Source organism: Chiroxiphia lanceolata, chromosome Z (genome assembly GCF_009829145.1).
Source record: "Chiroxiphia lanceolata isolate bChiLan1 chromosome Z, bChiLan1.pri, whole genome shotgun sequence".
Taxonomy (NCBI): Eukaryota; Metazoa; Chordata; class Aves; order Passeriformes; family Pipridae; genus Chiroxiphia; species Chiroxiphia lanceolata.
In genome coordinates this window covers 34,626,899-34,649,398 of record NC_045671.1, presented here as the reverse complement: position 1 = coordinate 34,649,398, position 22,500 = coordinate 34,626,899, and the positions used below count along the sequence as shown (strand labels likewise).

At 35.9% G+C, this 22,500-nt stretch overlaps 1 protein-coding gene across 8 annotated transcripts in view; it reads right to left on the bottom strand.

Annotated features, from left to right (window-relative positions):
- The window catches only part of VPS13A (vacuolar protein sorting 13 homolog A), a 102,699-nt gene that overhangs the window by 62,457 nt on the left and 17,742 nt on the right, over positions 1-22,500 (bottom strand). For all 8 annotated transcript variants that reach the window (XR_004354829.1, XM_032676945.1, XM_032676946.1 and 5 more), the window contains exons 15-27: positions 20,150-20,285; positions 19,381-19,475; positions 18,430-18,572; positions 16,965-17,166; positions 16,765-16,879; positions 14,365-14,501; positions 10,471-10,603; positions 9,564-9,681; positions 8,509-8,647; positions 3,993-4,077; positions 2,133-2,308; positions 493-649; positions 74-153 (exon numbers count right to left, since the gene is read on the bottom strand). Coding sequence is in view for 7 of the 8 variants with exons in the window: in XM_032676945.1 (XP_032532836.1) it covers positions 74-153; positions 493-649; positions 2,133-2,308; positions 3,993-4,077; positions 8,509-8,647; positions 9,564-9,681; positions 10,471-10,603; positions 14,365-14,501; positions 16,765-16,879; positions 16,965-17,166; positions 18,430-18,572; positions 19,381-19,475; positions 20,150-20,285 (1,716 nt within the window). In the remaining variant the exon portion in view is untranslated. The remainder of the gene's footprint in view (positions 1-73; positions 154-492; positions 650-2,132; positions 2,309-3,992; positions 4,078-8,508; positions 8,648-9,563; positions 9,682-10,470; positions 10,604-14,364; positions 14,502-16,764; positions 16,880-16,964; positions 17,167-18,429; positions 18,573-19,380; positions 19,476-20,149; positions 20,286-22,500) is intronic.

The following is a 22,500-nucleotide window of genomic DNA, read 5'->3' as shown; positions in this document are numbered from 1 at the left end:
AACAATTACTCCATAATATTGTACTATTTATGATAGGTTTACAATTCAAAAGCAAAGTCTGCTCTTTTCTCACCTTTATGTACTCTAGAGTGAGAAGATCATCTTCTACATTATCCAATGTAGTAATTATGTAAACTGGCTTGTCGTTATCATCTTAAAAAAAACCCACAAAATAATAAGATTACTTTTTTAAAAGAAAAAAAATCTACAACTTTCTTAATCTATATACTACAAACTAGGCTACTGTCATTACTCTTTAATCACAAAACCTCTTTTGCAGACCTAAACTACTTAGATGTCTCTCTAAAATCATCAGCACCAGAACGTATTTACCAAAGCACTAATAAGAGAATGAGCTCCTACTTCCCCCCCACTCTGTATTTAATTTAGAAAGCAAATCTTCCTTAGTTGACAAAAGTCCTACAAGACTTTTTGAAGCAAATTCAAAGTGTTATTTGTGAGTAATTTTTTGATCAGACTATAAACACTTACCCATATACTCTGGGCACAGCAGACAAACTTCACGCAGGAAAGCATTTGCAGTCATGTCGAATGTTCTTAATTTAAGTTCTGTGCCTAAGCCCAAAATATCAAGCTGCAGCACAGGTATCTCAGTATTATCAGTACGACGGCATAATTTAACTAAGACCTAAAAAAAACACACACCCCCAAAACCAGTAGGGGATTATTCTCTTAGTTTTTATATAGGATAAAATATTTACATACATTCTACCAGTTAATGTGTACTTGTGTATTGACCATTTAACACATTAATACATTAATACATACAGTAAACACCTTGGAAAAAATAAACAATTCATCAAGTAACGTTGCTCAATTTGTTTGCCGCTATTTTAACAAAAACTTCAAACATGCACACATGTAACACCAAAGTAACAGTTACACAAACTAAATAATTTTTAAAAACTATTCTGTACGGCACTTTTTTGAACTTTTGAACACAGTCAAAACTAGATTTTCAGTCAGCATACAGTGTTTACTGCTTTCATTGGAATTTCTCTGAACACTCCTGGTAATTTAGATTCCCAAGATTGATGTTAGGCAGGAGGATTTACTACTTTTGCACCCATGCATGACAACAATATTATTAAATAAATACCTAGCTGAACTGTTGTATCTGAACTTCACAACCAAAGCAAAACAAAAATACGTACACTTCCTTTCCATATAATGCTGTATACAAATAAGGAAAATCAAAATCTAACCCAGTACACTGTGAAGCCAACAAATGGAGAGGTGATTTCTAAGAGATTCCCAACTGTACTTTGTTCTTACAGATTGTAAGATAATTTCCATTACAGAATAGTGTAAAATACAGTATCTATCTTTAAACTAGTAGTTCTTAAACAAGGCCTTGTCATCACACAAAGAACAGCTCATTTCAGTTTCATTTGTAGCAAAGTTTTAGTATATAGTATGTTGCAAGCTAGCTATGATGTGTTGAAGACATTCTGCAAGCCCTTGTAAAGTTAACTGAATTTGTATGATTTATTTGTATAATAAATGTAAAGTAAAATACAGTGATTAGTAGCAATAAAACTGATGGTCTAATGATAAAGGCAATGATAGTGTTAAGGGCCACCTTTTTTACTAGACCAGCTGATATAGTCAGAAACAGTTGTCTTGCATTTGGATAAAATACTCTTTTTTCCCCCTGTGTTTGAAGCAGCAAGAACACCACAGAAAACTCAGCATAATGAAGATGTTATAGATTTAGGTGTGCAGACAACAAGATCTGGGAAAAACTGGAGCAGAAAAATATGGTTTTTGTTACAAGAGGAAACATTAATGAAGTTTTCCCAGTGAACACAGTAATATCTAGAAAAAAACATGTCAAAAACTACATATTTACCTAAAACAAATACATAATGTGATTTTTGATTGATAGGTAAAGAAAATTCAGTGATAAAACTGGATAAAGCAAAGTATTTCAGTGATGAAAATGATGTAGAAGCACAAGTGTGGCTTAGTAAAAACTCTGCAGAATAGTTTCGGCAAAAAAATGGGGAATGAATACTTCTGCAGGCATGGATTTATGAACACAACAAATAGGGGAAAATTACAGTCCTGATGTGCTTCAGAGAAATTTTAAAAAAACCAAGTAACTTTACCTCAGCAACTTCAAACCTGAGCTGGAATTCTGTCATATTTTTCAAAGATTCTTGTTTACGTAGTCTTTTTTGCCTTGCACTACTGCCAGCTTGCTTGAGGGAACCAGATGGGGCTTCAAAAAATGTCACTTCTTCCATAGGACTGCTTAGTGCATCATAAAATTCTTCTTCTGATTCTATGGATTAATTCACAACAACATTACATACACAGTTTAGACAGTCAAAATTTTATATTACTATGACTTAGAATTTTTATGCCTACATCTATAAAAGCTTAAATATCCAAGTATCTAGCTCATAATTAGCAACCAATAAAGTCTGTTTCTATAATTACCTCCACTCCTGCCTTCACAACTTTACACCACACCTACAGCTATCATGTCATAAATTTCAGTTCTCATCAGCTAATTCCCTTGTCAACATTCTCTCACTATTGGATGTGTAAAAGACAGCACAAACTGTGGCTCATCTTGCATTTGGTGTATATTAATAGATTATCTCTCCTGCTGGTCTGACTGCTGCTGAGGGCTGCAGCCTCTGCTTCAATATCAGGGGCACTACTTTGGATGTCTCCCTGATATAGATCTCCCATTTCAGGAGAGATTCCTAAGGACTATCAAGCTTTTAATCCACTTGACATTACTATGGAAATATAAACAAGCCAAATACATTGCACTGTTTTGTAAAGCTCTTGTCACCTAAAAATCATGAAGACTGAAGTTTAAAGGTAACTGGAAGAAGTATCCTTCTCAAGAAATTATATGAAGAGCTATTTTCTAAGGTTTGAAAGCACCCCTGAGTTTCGAGGGTGAAGATCAAGAAATAACATGAATCACTTAAAAAGATCGCACAGCTGTATGTACAGTATAGATTAAAAATCAGACTTTATTCAATCTAAATCTAGTTATTACTTTCTCAAATTACTTGTTGCCAGCATTCATCCTCCTTTCATCCTCATTTTTAAGAGTTGAAAGACACTTCCTTTGGACACAAAGGAACTGATACAAAAAATAGACGAAGATGCACAAATACATATTTCTATATATACTGCACATACACTGAGTTTAAAGCTATAAAGTAGATATAAAAATTAACTTTGCTAATAATTTCTCTAGTGTTTGCAAACCACATATATCATTACCTTGAGAAAGGAGAAGTACTGTTCTCTTTTCTCCAGCTGAGTGTTTTGGCATCACAAAAAAAATTGACACTGAAATAATACTGATATATTTGCTTATTTTCAAATGTAACTACTAGATGAAATGTTAGGATCTAGCTAAGCTCTTTGAACAGCAAAACAGTACTAAATACAAGTGGTTTCTCCACAGCCAATCTTCTATTTTGAATCGAAAAATTCATTCAAAATGCTTGCTTATTAAAACACAGTAGTTTCTAACAATCATTGTTTCAGGATTTTATAATTTAAATAAAACCAACTAAATAGGAGATAACTCCTTCATAAGAAGAAAATAATCTAAACTGTCATCACAGGAGTAAGTACATACTAAATGTCATAAATATTACTTCAGATGCTCTGAATAGAGACTTGTAACAACATATGCTAATACAAAAACATACAAACCATACCAAACAAACATGTTTCCATTTTACCTTCAGAAAGAAAATGACAAAAATAAGCAAAATGACAAAAATTTTACTGCTATGAGAAAATACACAAATAGTTTGTACAGAGTGAATTATAATAAGCTACACACAATATAACATTATTCAACCCTCAAGAATTTGAAACAAAGCCACAAGTGGTTGCTTATAGTAAGAGTAATAAATTCATTCAACGAGCTCCAAAACTTCTTGACTTGAACTATTTCTTAAGCAAAACTTTAAATTAGATTATATTACCTGACTCAGGAAATGAATGAAGATCCAGAGTAGGAAACATGCCTTGTGGTAAATGTGGTGCTGAAAGCACAGGGGATATTCCAGCCTGAAACAGGAGGTACCATAAAATTTTTTGCTTGAATTTATTGGTCATGCTATTGCAAGCACATATGCTCTGTGAAAGTTTTACCACTTAGGGAAACTTGTCTAAGTTTAAATGCAAATCATTACAGTTAAACACTTACATTACTGAAATTACCAACATGGAGAGGAATGAGACCTAAATTAGACAGAAGCAGCAGGTATTGCACTGTCATCTAGTTACAGAGAGAACACAGGAAAGACAATGAAGAGGTTCAAACATACAACTTCACAGATCAAAAGAGGGACAGAAATGGCACATCATATGAAAAATTAGGAGAAAAGAAAACCTATTCTCTGAGAGGACTACAGTATGGCAACTTCAGAGAACAATAAAGATCAAGAGCTTTTTTACAAAAATCACACAATACAAGTGCCAGGTGGAAAAAAAAGAAAAAAGAGCTAGACAAAACATTAGAGCAGACAAAACTCTTTCTTGATTTCACAGAATCGTAGATACATTTAGGTTGGAAAAGACCCTTCAAGATCACCAAGTCCAACTAGCATTAAACCTAGCACTGCCAGGGACATGGTTTAGTGGCAGAATTGAGTGCCACATCTACAAGTCTTTTAAATAGCTCAGGGGTGGTGACTCATCCACATCCCCGGGCAGGCTGTTCCAGTGTTTGACAATACTTTTGGTAAAGAAACTTCTCCTAATATCCAACCTAAGCCTCCCTTGGAGCAACTTGAGTCTACTTAGTCTTGTCCCATTGCTTTTTCCTCGGGAGGAAAGACCAACATCAGTCTTTCTTGGAGTGAGGGACCCAAAACTGAACACAGGATTCTAGGTGTGGCCTCACCAGTGTCAAGGACAGGTGGAAGATCACTGCCCTGGTCCTGCTGGCCACACTATTTCTGATACAGGCCAGGATGCCATTGGCCTTCTCGGCCACCTGGGCACATTACTGGCTCACGTTCAGCTGCTGTTGATCAGCACCCCAAGGTCCTTTTCTGACGGACAACTTTCCAGCCGGTCTGCCCCAAGTCTGTAGCACTGTACGGGGTTGTTATGGCCAAACTTAGGACCCAGCATTTTGCCATCTTTAATCTCACTTCTTCACACATCTGAAAAATCAAGCACTAGTAGAGAACTGAGGGGAGATCTCACAGCAGTCTACAACTTCCTCACAAAGGGAAGCAGAGGGGCAACCATTGATCTCTTTTCTCTGGTGACCAGTGACAGGACCCAAGGGAACAGCCTTAAGCTGTGTCAGAGGAAGTTTAGGTTGGTTATTATCATCCAGAGGGTGGTTGGGTATTGAAGCAGGCTTCTCAGGGAAGTAGTCACAGCACCAAGTCTGACAGAGTTCAAGAAGTTCAAGAGTTCAGGCATTTGGACAATGCTCTCAGGCACATGGGTGACTCTTGGGGTGTTCCTATGCAGGGCAAGGAGTTGGACTTCGATGATCCTTGTGAGTTGTTTCCAACTCAGCATATTCTATGATTCTAAGAGTCTTGAATTGTGAGATGCAGTTATGCATAACCCAGTGAAGCAACTGAAAATATGTGAAATGCCACTAGAGTGCACAAAAGTACAGGAATCCTCCACTCCACCTGGTTTCATATATGCCAGAATTAAGTTCTCTTAGTAAAGGTAACCAAATGGTTTATTCACCATCAAGTCTCAGGAAGTAGTCTTGGTGATCTGAGTTTGTAAAGAATTCTCATCTGCAAGTTCCAGCTGCATATGTAGTGTACATGTGCCTTGCACACAATAACAAAGTAAGAAGAGAGTTGTGCACTGTCTGTGTGCTGTTTTTCTGGAGTGCCTTTGGCTCTGGACTGCACACTCAACAGCTCTTTCCCTGCACTATCAGCCTCCCTCCACCCTTGTTACTGCACCTTTCAAAGCTTAGTGTCAGACAACTATTCACAGAATTACAGTATCTTACAGAAATATAAACATTATGGCAACAAGAAACATTCATCTTTGAACACTTCCCAAGGCTACATTTTTCATCTCTCTCATAACATTTCAACAGCCTCATTCATAGTCTCAACCTACTTAATTTGATCTTTCTGAATATACCCATGTCCACAAGTAATAAATATATCAACTGTATAAGAGGCTTGTAACTTGTGAAAGCTGCTCATCTGTAACATTTCCACATTCTAAGAAGACAAGAAGAAAATGTGACATTTGACTTCATAATACCAAAAAATGAAAAATAAAGTCTTCCATGCTGGTCTTATGCTAAAGTACAAGTGCAGAATGCAAAAATGTAGAAGGAGTTGTTTCAAGAAGTCTTCTGTTGTCACAGCCCAAGAACACTTCCACCACTAATTCAAAATGTAAAGAACAAAGTTCACATGCAGCACTCTAAAAAAGGACAGCACATCCTTTTCAGTTCAGAAGTGGTGTGATGCTAACAAAGTTCAGAAGAATTTCAACTATAGGGATGAAAGCCACCACCAAAGCAGAAAATCCACTCAATTCAACCGAACTTAATACCATCAGTTAAAATCTGCCAAGCTCTGTGGTAGATGGAAGATTGAGCAGACATGTTTAAGCACAGAGGGAGCTTCGCTGGCGTGGTCTGTGCCCTCACAGGAGATAAGAGGGGGAGCCTCGGAGCACACAGAGGAGAAGGACAACTCTAAACCCAGGCAGATGGAACTCGCTTAGCCCTGTAAGGTCATCCATCTAAGAGAAGGTCACTCTAATTAAACCTATGTTCTGAGGACCTCGTTGCCACCGTCCAAGCTCATTTGGCCCTGGTAGATGAACCTCAGGATTAAAGGGTGGGTCCAGTTCCGCTCACACTGTGTCTCACCTAAAAAATCCATTGCACAGGCTCGAAGGCTTTACCTGCATTTGCGAAGCTGACAACGACTGACATATAATGCAAATATATTCACACTTGCTCCACAGTCTTTCCTCACCTCATCTTGTAAATCACAACTAATGTACAGGTAATACTAACCACATCAAGATCACTTAAAATGTTTCAGATGTAATAGTTGAATTCTATAATTAAATTCAATATAGTAAATGTTATAAAGCACAAGATAATCATCTTATATGTGTAGATTCTATCTATGTATAAAAATTATGTAAAGTCCCATTACTTACCTCAAACAAAGTTTGTCTGTGATGAGTTGCACAAAACAACAGAGACTAGGGCAGCTTTTGGCTGAGTATATTAGTAGTATATGAAGAGTGAAAGAGCAGGTCAGAATTAGCTAAAATTTTAACGGCACCACTGAAGAGATGGCAAGAACCACATGTCAAAGTGAAACAGTCTTCACTGTATATATACTTTCCATAGGTATGCATGTCTGGTGGTTGTGTTTACAGTTACTGAATATTATGCTAACATAACCCATAGAAAATGCCAAACTGCATCAACTGCCTTCATGAACAGGGCAGAATAACTTCTACAAAGATGGAAAGACAAATTATCAAATAATCTTAAAAAAAAGCCAACACAAAGATGACCAGTAGTCCTTTAGAATCAAGTACACAGAAGATTAAATAACAGAATGTTGGAAATATTTACAAATGACAAAAAAATGGACAGCAGAATTTTGTCTTTGACCTTGAGATTTGACATATTTTCTAATGATAGAACTGCTTTAAACATACATAAAATATAATCAGATCACACAGACTAGATTTATGATAAAAATTAGGAACTGGAAGTTCATTTCCTAGTTTTGCTAAAAACAGCTCAAAAGGTAAAACATACTTTTCAGGAATAATACGAAAGGGGTAAACTTCTGTTCTGAAGAAAGCACAAAACAGTGACCCAAATCATTTTCACTAAGGGAAAGGGGTTGGGAAGGAAGGAGAGAACACACTCCAAACTCCTAAACATTACAAATGCAAGGCAGAACTTCTACCCACTAAGTTCTGTTGTGTAACTGAAAAAAAAAAGAAAGATGAGAAAAGCACTGAAGTCAGCTGAAAAAAAGTTGCCACTTTTGCTAGGCAGACACTGTTTATAAAACAGTGCCTGCCTAGCCACAGATAGTGAATATTTTGTTTGTTTGTTTTTGAAACTTAAAACTCTCATCTTTTACTTGAACTTCTAAAAATTCTGACATTTCAACGTTTTCTTTGCTGAACCCAAACTCTGCGGCACCGTGATATATGTGTAAATTTGAAGGTACCAATACGCTAATCCTTAGCAAAAGTGAGCACATTTGTTAATCAAGATTAATATGAACTACAAATTAATTCCCACAGCAGTAAAACTCCGGGAGGGTTTATTTTAAATCCAGCCACTGGACAGCTATTTCATAGTTATTGGCTAAAGAATGAGCTAACTTTTCCAAGAGGCACTAAGCAAATGCTTGTTCTTCACGTTCATGTGCTCCTTTCAAAATTGCAATGCTTATAGCAAGGTGTTTCGCTAATCATTTTTCATGAAATATCTTTTAAAAACCTTACCTCAGCTGGTTTTGGAGGAGAACTGGTAGCAGGCACACTTTTTGGCTTAGGAATGCTATCAATTAGCTCCAAGATACTTGTCAGTTTCTGATCTGATACTTGGATAGAAAGTAAAGGCATCTGTCCAGAGAGTTTGAACCTGTTTTGTAAAGAATCAAAGTCAAAACTTTCAAAGTTAAAACAATCAATCTTAAATCTATTTCATTCAAACTTCATGTCAATTTTCTTCTGAGAAAAACAAAAGTCTTCCTTCCAGAAAATCATTCATCTAACCATTGCACATAATACATACATATACATATATATATATATATACACACACACACATAAATAGTACTAATAACCACTTGTGATTTGGCTACATAAGCATATTTCACCAAACAGACAAAAAGTAAGGAGGGAAAGCATAAGATATCTTTTGTAAAGTCAAGCATCAAAACTGTGGCCTCCCAGGTTTCCAGAAGATGGCACCATTATACGACACAATCATTGACCATTATTAAGAGTACTATACATTTTCTTCCAATTGAGTATATTTCCATAACCAACAGAATTTTGCTAAGTAAGTTTAAGTGCAAACTCAATGCGTTAAGAGCTGTTTCCCTGAGAAGTGATCCCTAGTATGTAAACAAACAAGAGGAATAATCCAAGTCAAAGAGAGGGAGTATGACAGCATTATTTTTCAAAATATTTTTTGATGTTTATAAAAGAGACTCTAAGTTTGGATTTTTAGCTCCTCAGTATTTCCAATGAGAACTGAAATGTAGCTCTTGGAAAGACCCAACTAAAACAGGCAATACTATCTTTAATAAAAATCTTTAAATATATTATACATATTACTTTTATAACAATATAACATTCTATGACCTTTTCAACATATGAAAATATCTTCATTTTATTATCATTTTTCTACATACATGTATTTTACTTCCAAGAGTCATACCTAGCCAATTTTAAATAGCACAGGTAAAACTACATTGTTACATTTCCCTCCCCCCCACCTCCCCTAAAAAAGTAATTTACTATAAATTTTCAAAATTAGGAAAAACACATACTTGGGCATTCTTGCATCTGTAACAACCATAGCCCTGCTAAATTCCATATTTACATCCAAGGGCTGCAAGATACATTGAGATGAATTTTTTTGCTTCCGAGCTTCTTGCCAGTTCTCATCTACAAGAACAAAGAAAACCTACACTTTAAACATTGGAAGAGATCTTCTCATTACACATATCACAGAATTAAAGTATCTAATACTAGTATATATTGCTAAATTCAGGTGACATGATCTCTTTTACAGGTCTATATATCAAGAGACATATATTATAGAAGCACTGAATTCAGACACAGAACAATACTGAATAATTTCTCCCATTCACATCTAAACAGTTACCCCATCTATGCTGCAGCCATCTAAGAGTCTGATTCTTAACATGCATGGTACTGAGAGTTGAGGCTCTGGAACCAAAGGATTAAGAATTAAATGCTTATGACTTCTCTGATTATAACTGACTCTATATTGCTAGTTGCCAAACTATTAGTCAAAGTTTCCTTCAACACCTGATCAAAGTAAGTGGATTCTGATTCTTTCTTTACCCTTACAAAATGATCAAACCTACAACTACTTGTGGATTCTGCTCTAAATTTAGAGAAGAAAAGGCATTGAAGGAAAATACCATAGATAAACTAATTAGTCCTATATTTATTATGCAACAAATAAATTAGATGTCTTCAAATATAAAGGATTTTATTATAAATCTGTTTATTTAGCAAAAGCTAAGACAGTAATCGAATCCCTAAAGGTATGTTTTGGAAATTCGTAACATGTTCATAGTATTGAGTTTAGAACATGTTGGAAGATGCATGTTTCAAAGATTCTCCACTGCTTCACTTAAAAATATAAGAGGTTCAATAAAAAACATAAAATTCATATAAAGAAAGATTACTTTTATGAATACTTACCATGTTTGCTGTACAGTAAATGTATACTGCTAAGCTGGATGTCAAAACTGTCATAAGCTCTTGACATTATATCTTCAATAGTGCTTTGTCCTACTTTGAGTTCTGACAGATCAGAACGATTTTTGCTTGTCATCTTAAGACAGTCACAAAAAAAAAGAATAAATCAATTTCAAAAATATTCAAAGCACTAATTCTAAAACCACTTGTTCCTACCATGATAAAAGATTAAATTTAATTCCTCACGACAAGGGCACAGACTCTTACAATTATCACAGCACAGGAGAACTAGAATTAGTAGTTCTAATTCTGCATCAAAATGAAAAATAGAGAGTATAAAACTCTATTTCTTCTTCAAGGAAAGAAACAAAATAAAAAGTGAATTAAAATACGTGAAGCTTTAGACAATATATTTTGCATGAAATCATTTTCTTTAACAAGTAACTCATACTCCAAAGTGTAAAGTCTCAAACCCTCTGTAATCAGTAGAATAATCGTTCAGTATTTTTATATATAAAAATATTACTGCATTAATCAATTCTGAAATATGAAATCGATTTCTGAGTTCTGTTGAATTCAGTTGTGGCATACTAGTTAAACAGAAAAAAAGGGCATTTGGACTGTTCATCATCAGTCTTGCCTTTATTATCAATCAATATTTCTTTGACTCAGCATAGGGATGCCCATACTTCCTGGGTATTTCACACTTGTATGTGCCCTCTCTGCTGTTCATCTATGATGGCTGTCCTCAACCTTAAATGTCTAATGATTTTGGATTCATACTCGGTTCTGTCAGACCCAGGTGACACTCAAGAGAAGTGAAACAGGTTTAAATACTAGCATCTAGGACATAGCATTTTTTTCCAGTGCTGCTGAACTATGACTACTTTTACATTAAAAATAATTTGCAGATTGAAAATTCAGAATTACTAGATTAATAATCTTAGGTATCTGCATTAAGAAACAGTTTTAATTTTATATGCCATTTCCCCCTGGGTTTGATTTCATCCAGTACACAACTGAAGGGAAAAGACTGTTGGCTTTGTATCAGACATAATCATTCAACAAATGACCCACATCTCACTTAAGCATGTCACTCATAGTAAATATGTAATTACTAATCATATCCTGAGAGGTAATTAAATTTTCTCTTATGGTATTGCCAAATTCCCTCATCTTGCTTTCTAATTTCTATTAAAGGACAGGAGCCAATCCAGGAGTCACATTCACTACAAAAACTACTCATCTATTTCAGAAAAAAAATCTCAGACACACTTACTGAAGTCTGATTTTGAAACGTGTTCTTCTATGTGTTATTCAAAGAGTAGCTTCTATGGGTGGAATAGGAGGTGGCCTATTAGATCTAGGGGGCTGTCTCAAGCACCCAGGCAACTACAAAGTGCCACCTCTACAAAGTGCCTACAAATAACCAGCATTCAGAAGAGTTGGTAAAATTATAAATCACTGAAATAACTTGGATTTACAACCAGAGCACTTATTTTTAGTATCTACACAGCAATATTTTTTGCTAATTCCACTTTCTGAAGCAGTTCCTTCTAAACACGGTCTACTGCAAGGTCCTGAACTTGGGTTGGAATGACCCCTGGTATCAATGCATGGCACCACCATGACAGGTGCAGGATGACCAAGCAGAGCTCCAGTGGGAACATGCTGCCTCACAGGTGCCAGCCTCCAGGATGTGCTGACTCTTACACCAACAGCAGACAGCAGCAGTGAGTATACCTGTGGGAGGTGTGCCCAGGTAGAGGAACTCCTCTGCTTAGTGACATAGCTGCAGAAGGAGGTGAGTAGGGGGAGCTGGTCAGAAGCCATCTGAATATGAGCCACCAGTGTGCCCAGGTAGCCAAGAAAGTCAGTGGCATGTATGTGGCTATGTCAGTGGCTTGTATCAGAAATAGCATGGCCAGCAGGACTAGAAAAGGGATCATCACCTTATACTCAGCACTAGTGAGGCCGTACTTTGAATACTATGTTCAGTTTTGGGCTCCTTATGGCAAGAAAGATATTGAGGGGCTGAAGCGTGTTCAGAGAGGGGCAGTAGAGCTGGGGAAGGTCTGGAGCACAAGGCCTATGAGAAGTGGCTGAGGCAGGTGGGGATGTTCAGTCTGAAGAAAAGGAGGCTGAATGAACACCTTATCCCTAAAACTGCCTGAAAGAAGAGTGTAGCCAGGTGGGGGTCAGCCTCTTTTCCCAAGTAATAAGTGACTGAACATGTGGAAACAGCCTCAAGTTGTGCTGGGGGAGGTTTACGAAAAATTTCTTCATTGAAAGGGTTGCAAGCATTGCAAGAGGCTGCCCAGGGATGTGGCTGAGTCACCACCCCTGGAAGTATTTCAAAGCCACATAGACATGGCACTTAGGGACATGGATTAGTGGTGGACTTGGCAATGCTGGGCTAATGGTTGGACTGAAGGATCTTAAAGGTCTTTTCCAACTTAAGTGATTCTATAGTTCTATAATCAATGCAGGTTAGTGATGATGGGATCAAGAGTTGCCCTGCTGTACTCATGGATGAAAAGCTCAACACGACTCAGCAATGTGCACTTGCAGCCCAGAAAGCCAATCACATCCTGGGCTGCATCAAAAGAAGCATGGGCAGCAGGATGAGGGAGGTGATTCTGCCCCTCTACTCTGCTCTTGTGAGCCCCGGCCTGTGTGCTGCAACCTGCAGAAGCAGGTCCAGAGAAGGACTACAAAAATGATCAGAGGGACAGAATACGTCTCCTGTGAAAAAAAGGCTGAAAGAGCTGTGGTTTTTCAGCCTGAGGAAGAGAAGGTTCTGATGAGACCTTGCAGCAGACTTTCAGTACTCCAAGTAGGCCTATAAGAAAGATGTGGACAGACTTTTTAGCAGAACCTGTTCTGACAGGATGAGGGGTAATGCTTTAAAACTAAAAGAGGGCACATTTAGGCTAGCTGTAAGGAAGGATTTTCTTACAATGAGAGTGATGATACACTGCCACAAGTTGGCCAAAGAGGTGGTGGATGCCCCATCTCTGGGCACATTCAAGATCAGACTGCACAGGGCTCTGAGGAACCTAATCTAGTTGACAATGTCCCTGCTCATTGCAGGGTGGTTGGAGTAGATGACTTTTAAAAGTCCCTTCCAACCCAAATGATTTTATGACTAAGTGAAACCACATGCTCCGAAAGTCAGTCTGTTGAAAAGACAGAGCCAATTTACTCTCTTTAACAAGATTTTAAGACCTGAAACAAATTCTTACTTAAGCAGCAGATAAGGCAATACAAACAGGTATTAAGTAGCAGAATCAATCTTACTCAGACTACAAGTAAAAAAAAAAGAAATTGCCCGCATACATACAATATCATTTACCTTGAAAGAACACAAATTCAGCAGTGAGAAGATTGCTAAAAATACTGATATAGTGATAAATTCTACATAAATCATTAGCTTTTTGACTTTTCGCTTGCATGAAATCTCAAACATACCTCTAATTTTACTCAAATTATTTTAAAAATTGTCAGTATATTTACTTTTCTCATTTTAAAGTAAACTCAATGACCAAAGGTAAATAATAATAATCATTTAATAAGAATACCATTTAATCATATAAGTAAGAAGTTCACTATTTTATATTCTAAGGCAAAAAAAATGTTAGATATTTTCCATGTAACAGTTCAAAGCATCAACAGTAGTTTCATATTACAGGATGATCACTTTTTAACAACTCTTTTGCATTGAAAGAATGCACTGAAAAGAGTTCAGTAATTTCTGCCTTGACTGGAAAGCAGTTTAAAATAAATAACTAATACATAAACAGCAAGTGGTACTTTTAGTTAATTGGCACCATAAAATACAAATGTAAAAGCTGAATTATAATTTTCAGTAAATTACTGCATTAGGTAAACACATACTTTAACACTACCAAGATCCAGAAGTAGTAAATTTGATGTATTATCATAGAATCCTCTCTGTGGAACAATGATGTATGAAGCCATGAGGTTAATTTTGAGGTCAAGAACTTTCTGGGTTTCAATAATATACATCAAACCTGAAAAATAGTATGATTAGTAAACATAAACAAAGTAATCCATACAGAAGCTATAGCATTTAAAAAAGCTATAAAAAGCAAATAGAGTCTAACTTGAAATTAATCCTGAATGCTAGATAACTAAGGTACAGATGATCTTCAGATTTCTTCTGAACCAATAATTACAGGCAGTCCTTAAAGAAGCACCAAATAAATGAAATGGTTAGCAAACAATGCTAACTGACAAGTATAGAAAGCAACACAACATATGCAAATCCAAAAAAGTTCCATAATCAGCAGAGATGAAATAAGAAGAACTGGAATATGAACTGCAACTCTGCAATTACTGAGTTAGCCCACTGTGTTCTGTAGATTCAGAAATTTTATTGTTCTAGATATTCTTACTGGGAGTATCCAGCTGCACTGGTCAAACTCCTAGTGTTGCTACTATTGAAATACTATTGATACTACGATGACAAGCATCTCCATCTTCAGACACTGAAGATCAGCAAATACCTTATCTTCCAAAAATTATGCTTAAAAATCATGCAATTAGTTGGGAAATTCAGACTGTCAGAACATATGAGATCAAATTCTGCTTTTCTGCTTGTCTGTAGAGGAATGAATGGTCTTGCTTCAAGTTAGTACTGAAAATTGCCTTATGATGCAGCCACAATCCATTAAATATTTACCATGTGCAACAAGCTGATAATCTCAGTAAAGATAATAAATTATGAAGATAACAACATGACACTCAGCACATCCACTGGTAAGAAAACAATTAAAACTGCTACATTATCAAAGGTCGTCTTGCCACAGGAGATTTAGGTTAATCAAAGAAGAACTGGGTGACAACCACATTTCAGGATTTGCAAGGTAAAACAACTTGGGATACTGCCTAACTGGATTTGAGTGATGTAGAAAGTTCAAGCAAATACTTTCTTTTTTCCTTCCATATATTGACCTCTGGTAAACCAAACTTTTGTAATGTCTTTTAATGCTGAAAATCATAACTACTTTGGCATAGCAAGTTCCTTCACTTCTGCAGTTCACGGTTCCCCTGTATTTTTCAGCTACCTTCTACCACTCAAAGAAAAGTGTTAAAAATTAATTCCTGAGGATTGCAAGTCTGACCATATTAATTATGTTGATACGTTCCCATTCTTCTTATTCTGCTTCTGCAACTAGTGTAGTCTACCGCACAACAGAAGATTCTGCAGATCAAATCTTCGTGCCCTGGAAATTTTTTAAGTCTCAGACAAGATTTTACAAGAAATGTGCCACATATTTTTAGACATTCCATCAAATTTCTTGTTTCTGACTGGATCAAGCCTTTAAATTACCACAGGCAAATCAGCATTCTTGTGAGGGTGTGAACAGTATTTGGTATACCTCTAAAGTAATGATATGCTGAAACTGTAATAAACACAGAGCATGATTCCATATTTCCACAAAAAATTTACATTACAAATTTAAATGAGGTTTTAAAAAAAAGCATTTGTTGCTTGGCCTTTTTGCTTTTAAAAAATAATTTATATATGAAATCTCCCCTTAGCATCCACTCCCATCCACACAGACGGGACACTGCTGGACATACCTCTGATCTAGAAAGCCTCACACATCCTTCCTGGAACACATTAATTCTACACATCTCAGTGTAGTTTCCAAAGTATTCAACTTTTTAATTAAGGTGTTAAAATGCAAGTTCTCCAGAGATAAAATGAAAACTAGGGGGATGGCTTTAATGCTGAGCAACTGGAAGGCAGATAAATATAGTTTATGTGACTTGAACTGAGTTAGTCCAAATTAAAATCAATATTCATCAAGGAATACAGAAAATGGAAAACAACCATATAAAGGTAGATAGTGTCCTGAAAAGCAAGAACTCTGAAAATGATTTAGGGGTTACTTTAGAGGACTAATATCTTAGTATCAGTTTTTAACGAGTAGGAAATAATTAAGGATATTTAGATATCAGATGAACAAAACTGAAGAAGTAACAAACTGTGTATGGACTACAAATACCGAAATACTGTCTTATGGGCATGCAGCATGTCTTACAAAGAAGTAGAAACAGTTGAATTTAAAAAAAGATACACACAAAATATCCAATACCTAGAACAAATGCATTGCAATGAGATTGAATAATTCAACTTATTTAGGTGTTGTGTTAGAAAGCTATAACTTGGGTTCATGCATCCCCATATGGAAGGATACAATGTTGTCTTACTCCTAGAATGAAAAATTTGTCTGAGTACGTCACTAGAAAACATGTAGCACTTGCCTGTTGATGTTTTTTCACGGAACTCTTCAAGTTTCATCAGAGTTGCTGATGTCAGTTGGTCTAAAGTTACATCTTTCGGAGGCCTGAAGAAATCCACTAAATTATTTACTGTCATCTGTTAAAATAAAGGAAAAATAAAACATGGCAAGTTTACTATTAAGATTTTCCAAGATTTATACCTTATTCCAATATTTACTTACTGCATCATACACTATTTCCAGTGGCTGTGATTCTATTCTAAGTTTCTGATCTGCTTTCTCATCCAAAGGATTAGTCTCAAACATTATGCTTAAAAGTGAGGTACTCTCATCCGAATAGGTCGTTCGAGAAGATAGGAGACAGGGCGTACACTTTTCTCGGGACATGCCTGTAACTTCAAGTGAGGTAATTTTTGATTCAAATCTGTAAAGAAAGGTAAACAGACTATTTAGATGTAATATCCATCTGGTTAGGCACAATTAGGTAGTAAGAGTATAGAAAATGAGCTTGGAAAAAACCCAGTACAACACATCTCTACCCAAACTTCAACACAAATAGCTTATTCTAAGGAGTAAACACACATCTGTCTGTTAACTGTTTTCCATTTCATTATCTTTTTTGTCTGTTAGCCTTGACTAAATAAGAAATGAGGTCCAAGTTATTCCCTTCATACACTTTTCATGAGGACAGGTGTCAGGGCAGGAAGGAGACAGGCAAATGGGAATTCTGCAGTACGAACTCAAGAATTACATTGTATAATTGATACTAGAAAACAGACATACATCAGAAACGAAAGAGTTCCAGTGCAGAGAAATAGAAGAAACAATGATAAATAGTCTCATTACTCTCAAGACGTATATTTTAGATCTTGGATTTTTTATTTTCTCAATATCTTGCCCACCTCTTTCTTTAATAGCTCTTAGTTGAAGATCTTTATCTCCAAACACTCAAAGAAAAATGTTTCACTGTAAAAATGTAATATTTTCTTCCTTTTTCTTAGTATAATAACTTTATTCGGGTCATTTAGATGCACAAGAGTACAAACAGGAAAGCCACATGCAAAATTTATAAAAAAAGATCAATAGTATCTTAATATTATACATACATTATACTAATATGCCTCAAAGTAGAGGGCACAAGATTTAAAGCAGGAAGGCTACTTTCCCCCAGAATATTTAAGTCATTACATTTGAAATGAAATTAAAATATTTCAGTAGATACTTTTCATCTGCCAGTGTAAGAACACAAAACAAAGCAAAAATCATCAGTTACAGCTTTCTTCTAAAATCTAATCTGAAAGTGAATTGAGAATTCAAGAACTTTTCAGTCTGGTTAAATGCCCACATGCAAGCATTTGCAAGATCACCTTGCTCAGATTAAGTTTCAAAAGGAGTAACAGTTGCTTTTAAAAGCAAGTAACAACTTGGCACCTGGATTGTTTGCATATAACAAACTGAAAAAACAGGAGTAAATCCATATTGGCACAAAAACCTCTGAAGATGCAGAGAACTCTATCATGGAAACAGTATCCATGATTCATCCATCAATTGTAAAATTATTCCACTCCCAAATTGCACAAGAAATTACAGTGAAAAATGGAGCTTAAATATTGTAACAGTCTAAAAATGCTTATTAGCCATCATCAGCATTTCATGAGGAACAAGTACAGTTTGACAGAAAGCTCACCTTATTGCTTGTGCACCTGGTCGTTGGGTAAATACTGTACTCAAGCCAGTTAATGCAAATTCTACCAGCTCAGGAGTTTGCCTGTTTTCTCTTATGGATACAGACATGCTTAGTAACTTCACAGAGAACTTCATAGCTTCATACTATATATGCCAAAAAACAATATAGGATTACAAAATACATTAATACACATTTCGATAGAGTTTATGAAGAGATGAAAGCTACAAATAACAGTTCAAAACTATTTTTCTCATGCTATGAATAGTCTGTATCATAGCTGGTGTAAAAGTCATTCCCAAACAGTTACTAAGAAGAGATAGGGCTAGAGTAACAAGTACACTTAGAAAGGTATGTCTGGTGTCTCTACACAACATTTTGTGATAAAGACTCTCTGATGTAGAGCCAAAAACCAGTCAATTGTATTGTCCTTGGTATCCCACACTAAGATGACATCAGACTATTTCTGAAAGGTTCAAAATGTTGCTATTCCCCATTACAGTCCTTGAATCACCTCTTTCCTTATATAATCATTTATTCTACCTCTTCTACTATCACTCATATTTTAGATTCCAGTGTATTTTCTTATCCCTTATTAAGATCCCTTAGCACATTTTGTGAAGAAGCTTCTGAATATTTAAAGGCGATCTATAAAGCACTTCAATATTTAAAGAACAATACATACATGATTTTATGCTAGCTAGGGCAAGCAAAATTTAACTGTGAAGTGTTTCAGAATATCCAAAGTAAGCTATATAAGTAGTATCCTGAAACTGCATCTAATGATCCTGTCTTCTGCATAAAGTCAGCATGCAGCAACTTAATTAAAAAATATCAGAAGAGTATTCAAATGTAGAGACAGAGCCTCAAGTAATTTGAAAAGTGATTTCCTACGTTTAGATTTTTATTAGTAGATAAAACTACCGTTTGGCATCATAGTCAATCATGACTTACTGATTTTGGAAGAGTTGGATCCACAGCTGTTTCACTATATCCAATTGCTGCATAAAGTTTAGCCTTTTCTTCCTGTGTCATCAGTTCTTCAAGACCTGTCACATTTCAAGAGGTTAGTTAAACTCAGTACAGGTATCTAAAAAATGCAAATACTGTTATGCACTTTACAGGCCTTGGTAGCTCTACAATGTACAGTAGATACTGTCAACATTGTCCTGAATTAGTAAAAGCAAATACACTGAGGTTTAAAGTCAAGTCTTGAGTATCCTAAAGCATGCTTTAAAATGCCTTTATTCTGACCTGTTCTATTTCCTAAGTCGCTAACAACAGAAGGAACCTTTCTGATTTACTTTCCATGTTCCATAACAATTACTAGGAGCCCTACACTTAAGTAAATCAAAGTCTAACACATTGCATGAAATAGATAAATTTTAAAATGAACGGAAGTAAAATAATTTTCATTCCATTAAGTTCTACTGTTTTCTAGCACTTTCTTCAAATACCCCTACACATACATTGTGCATGCAAATACAAAAACTGTGGCAGAAGAAATCACATATTGAAGACAATTCAGAAAGAATTATCGAAGGAATTGTACGATACCTCTGTTACATGCAATTAACAACTTCATCAGCAAAAAAAAGGCTAAGAGAAAATGTAAGCGGCAATAATTTGATAATAAAAACAAAGTTCTATTCCACTGCTAGGGATCTATTATTCTAATAAATCATTTCTAACAACAGAAAAAAATACAAATAAATTATCATACTTGAACCCTTGATTTCTTGCTTTTTTTCATCCTTTTTTTCACCTGACCAGCTCCATATCCAACTAAACCAGCCACCAGAATTTTCATCAGCTTGTTTTACTCCTGGTCTGTAGATTTTTAATCCAGCCTTAGTTGCCTTAAATTTAAAAAATACTCAGGTAAGTAATTTTCTTCATGCTTTTTTCTTCATTTTCTTAAAGAAAATATAGACCCAAGACATCTCTAACACATCAAAACATCATTAGACAACAATTAAAAAGGCAACATGTTATTCCTTAGTTTTCCTTCTAGTAACTTTTTCAAGTATACACTGCAATATCAGACCAATTCTATTTTGCATAATAGTAAACACCTTTAAGAATGAAAAGGGTACGTAAAAGGTCAATAAATGTTTCTTACATAACAGATTTTCTCTCTTGCTTTCACCATAAAAAAATCCACAACATTATACAGTGCTTCACGTTACAATAATGGCATTAGAAACAATCATTTAAAATACATATGTAAGCAATTAAATAGCCAGCACAGGCCAAAATTTAAATCAGCCCTATATTTTTCATTTCAAGATAGATGTGCAAAGCAATTTAAAAAAATTACTCTTGTAATACAGCATTTACTCTAAGAAAAATAGAAAACTATTCCTGGATCTGATACATACAGGTATAACAGTAAGGAAGATCTCCATGCTCCCATATTCAATATTTCCATAACTAAGGGATGCCCTGTCTGATACCAGCAATGATTCTAATACTGGTCCTCACAGAAAGTGCAAACTACATCCACTGAAAGTTTGGCATGGGAATGGCAAACAACTATCAAGGGATCTAAGAGACAGAGGGGTTCTCAGAACTATAGTGGACCACATAAACCAACTTTCTTCATGACTAATACGATCCAAAAAGACAAACAGTTGCAGATAAGCCCTAAATTTAGAGGTACTCTAGTGAAAGCAATACCTAAAGTGAGTGAGGCAGGGATCTCTTCTCAGCATTCAAAACCACAAGATCTGTGCAACACAATTAGGGAAAACAGCCAACTATAAATCATAACTATGTAGGGACTTGTCACATCTATACACCTACAGGCCAATAGAAAGTAGGACTCACCACAAAAACACAGAGGCTTCTGAATTGATACTACTGATTCACCTCAGAGAGATGATGCAGAATGTCAGTTAAACATCAAGTCTCAAAAAGTTTGAACAAAGTCCTCAAAAGTCCTCTTTATAAAGGTCACCAAGTCATCAAGTAGATGTTACAGAGTGAACAGTCCAAGGAAAAACTGAAAAGAGCCTTAGGTTGTTGAACCTGTGAAATTACAGGTTTCTGGGACATCAAGGGGTTGGTATTGAAGGACAACTGTCACAGTGAAGAAGAAATGATGTTTAAAGCTGTGATGTTCCACATAGCAGGCAGCAGCAGGCACTGGAGTCCAGGGTAAGCAAGACTACAGGCAGAAGCCAGGGGAACTGTATTTCTGCAAAGATGAAGAAAAAAAATCTGTGCAGTATGGGAACTACACAGATTTGCTGAAGAACTCCTCTTGGATTTTCCCCATTGTCCATTTACAATGGTTTAGTAATGAATGCAGTCACAGATTGTGGCAAGCTTAATTAGCAAGGTAAACTGTTTCAACTAACAGAGAGAACTATCTGAAAGGAGGGTGTAGCCAGGTGGGGGTCAGTCTCTTCTCCCAAGTAACAAGTAATGAACATGTGGAAAGAGCTTTAAGTTGTGCCAGGGGAGATTCAGATTGGATATTATGAAAAATTTCTTCATTGAAAGGGTTCCAAAGGACAGGAACAGGAACAGATGGCTGAGTCACCATCTCTGGAGGTATTTGAAAGACATGCAGATGCGGTGCTTAGGCACATGGTTTACTGGTGGACTTGGCAGTGTGTAGTTAACAGCTGAAGGTCTTTTCCAACCTAAATGATTCCATGATTTTATCCTGTGTTCTTATTTAGGTGAATCACCTACAAAGTTTTCCCTAGACTGAAAGCATAAAATGTCTCAAGCTACCTGATACAGAGACTTGATGCTTGGCTCACTGAAGCAAGCACTAGTGTGCTAGTGTCTGGTACTTAGCACACTAGTGCTCAGAACAAAGTGGCTTGAGGTTTGCAATATAAAGTTCTTGCTACAAAGTTGCCAGAAAATCAGATAGCATTGTGATCACGAATATGATTTCTGGTGAGCTTGATTTCAAGATCTAGGTGAAAATAAACCCTTGAAATTCAACTTTTAGGTATGGTTTTAAAAAACAGAAAAGCTTCACAAACAGCAGGATCATTTATCTGGCTTTACTCAACCCACATCTAAAGAGTGCTTCTTCAAATACTTAGCAGACTC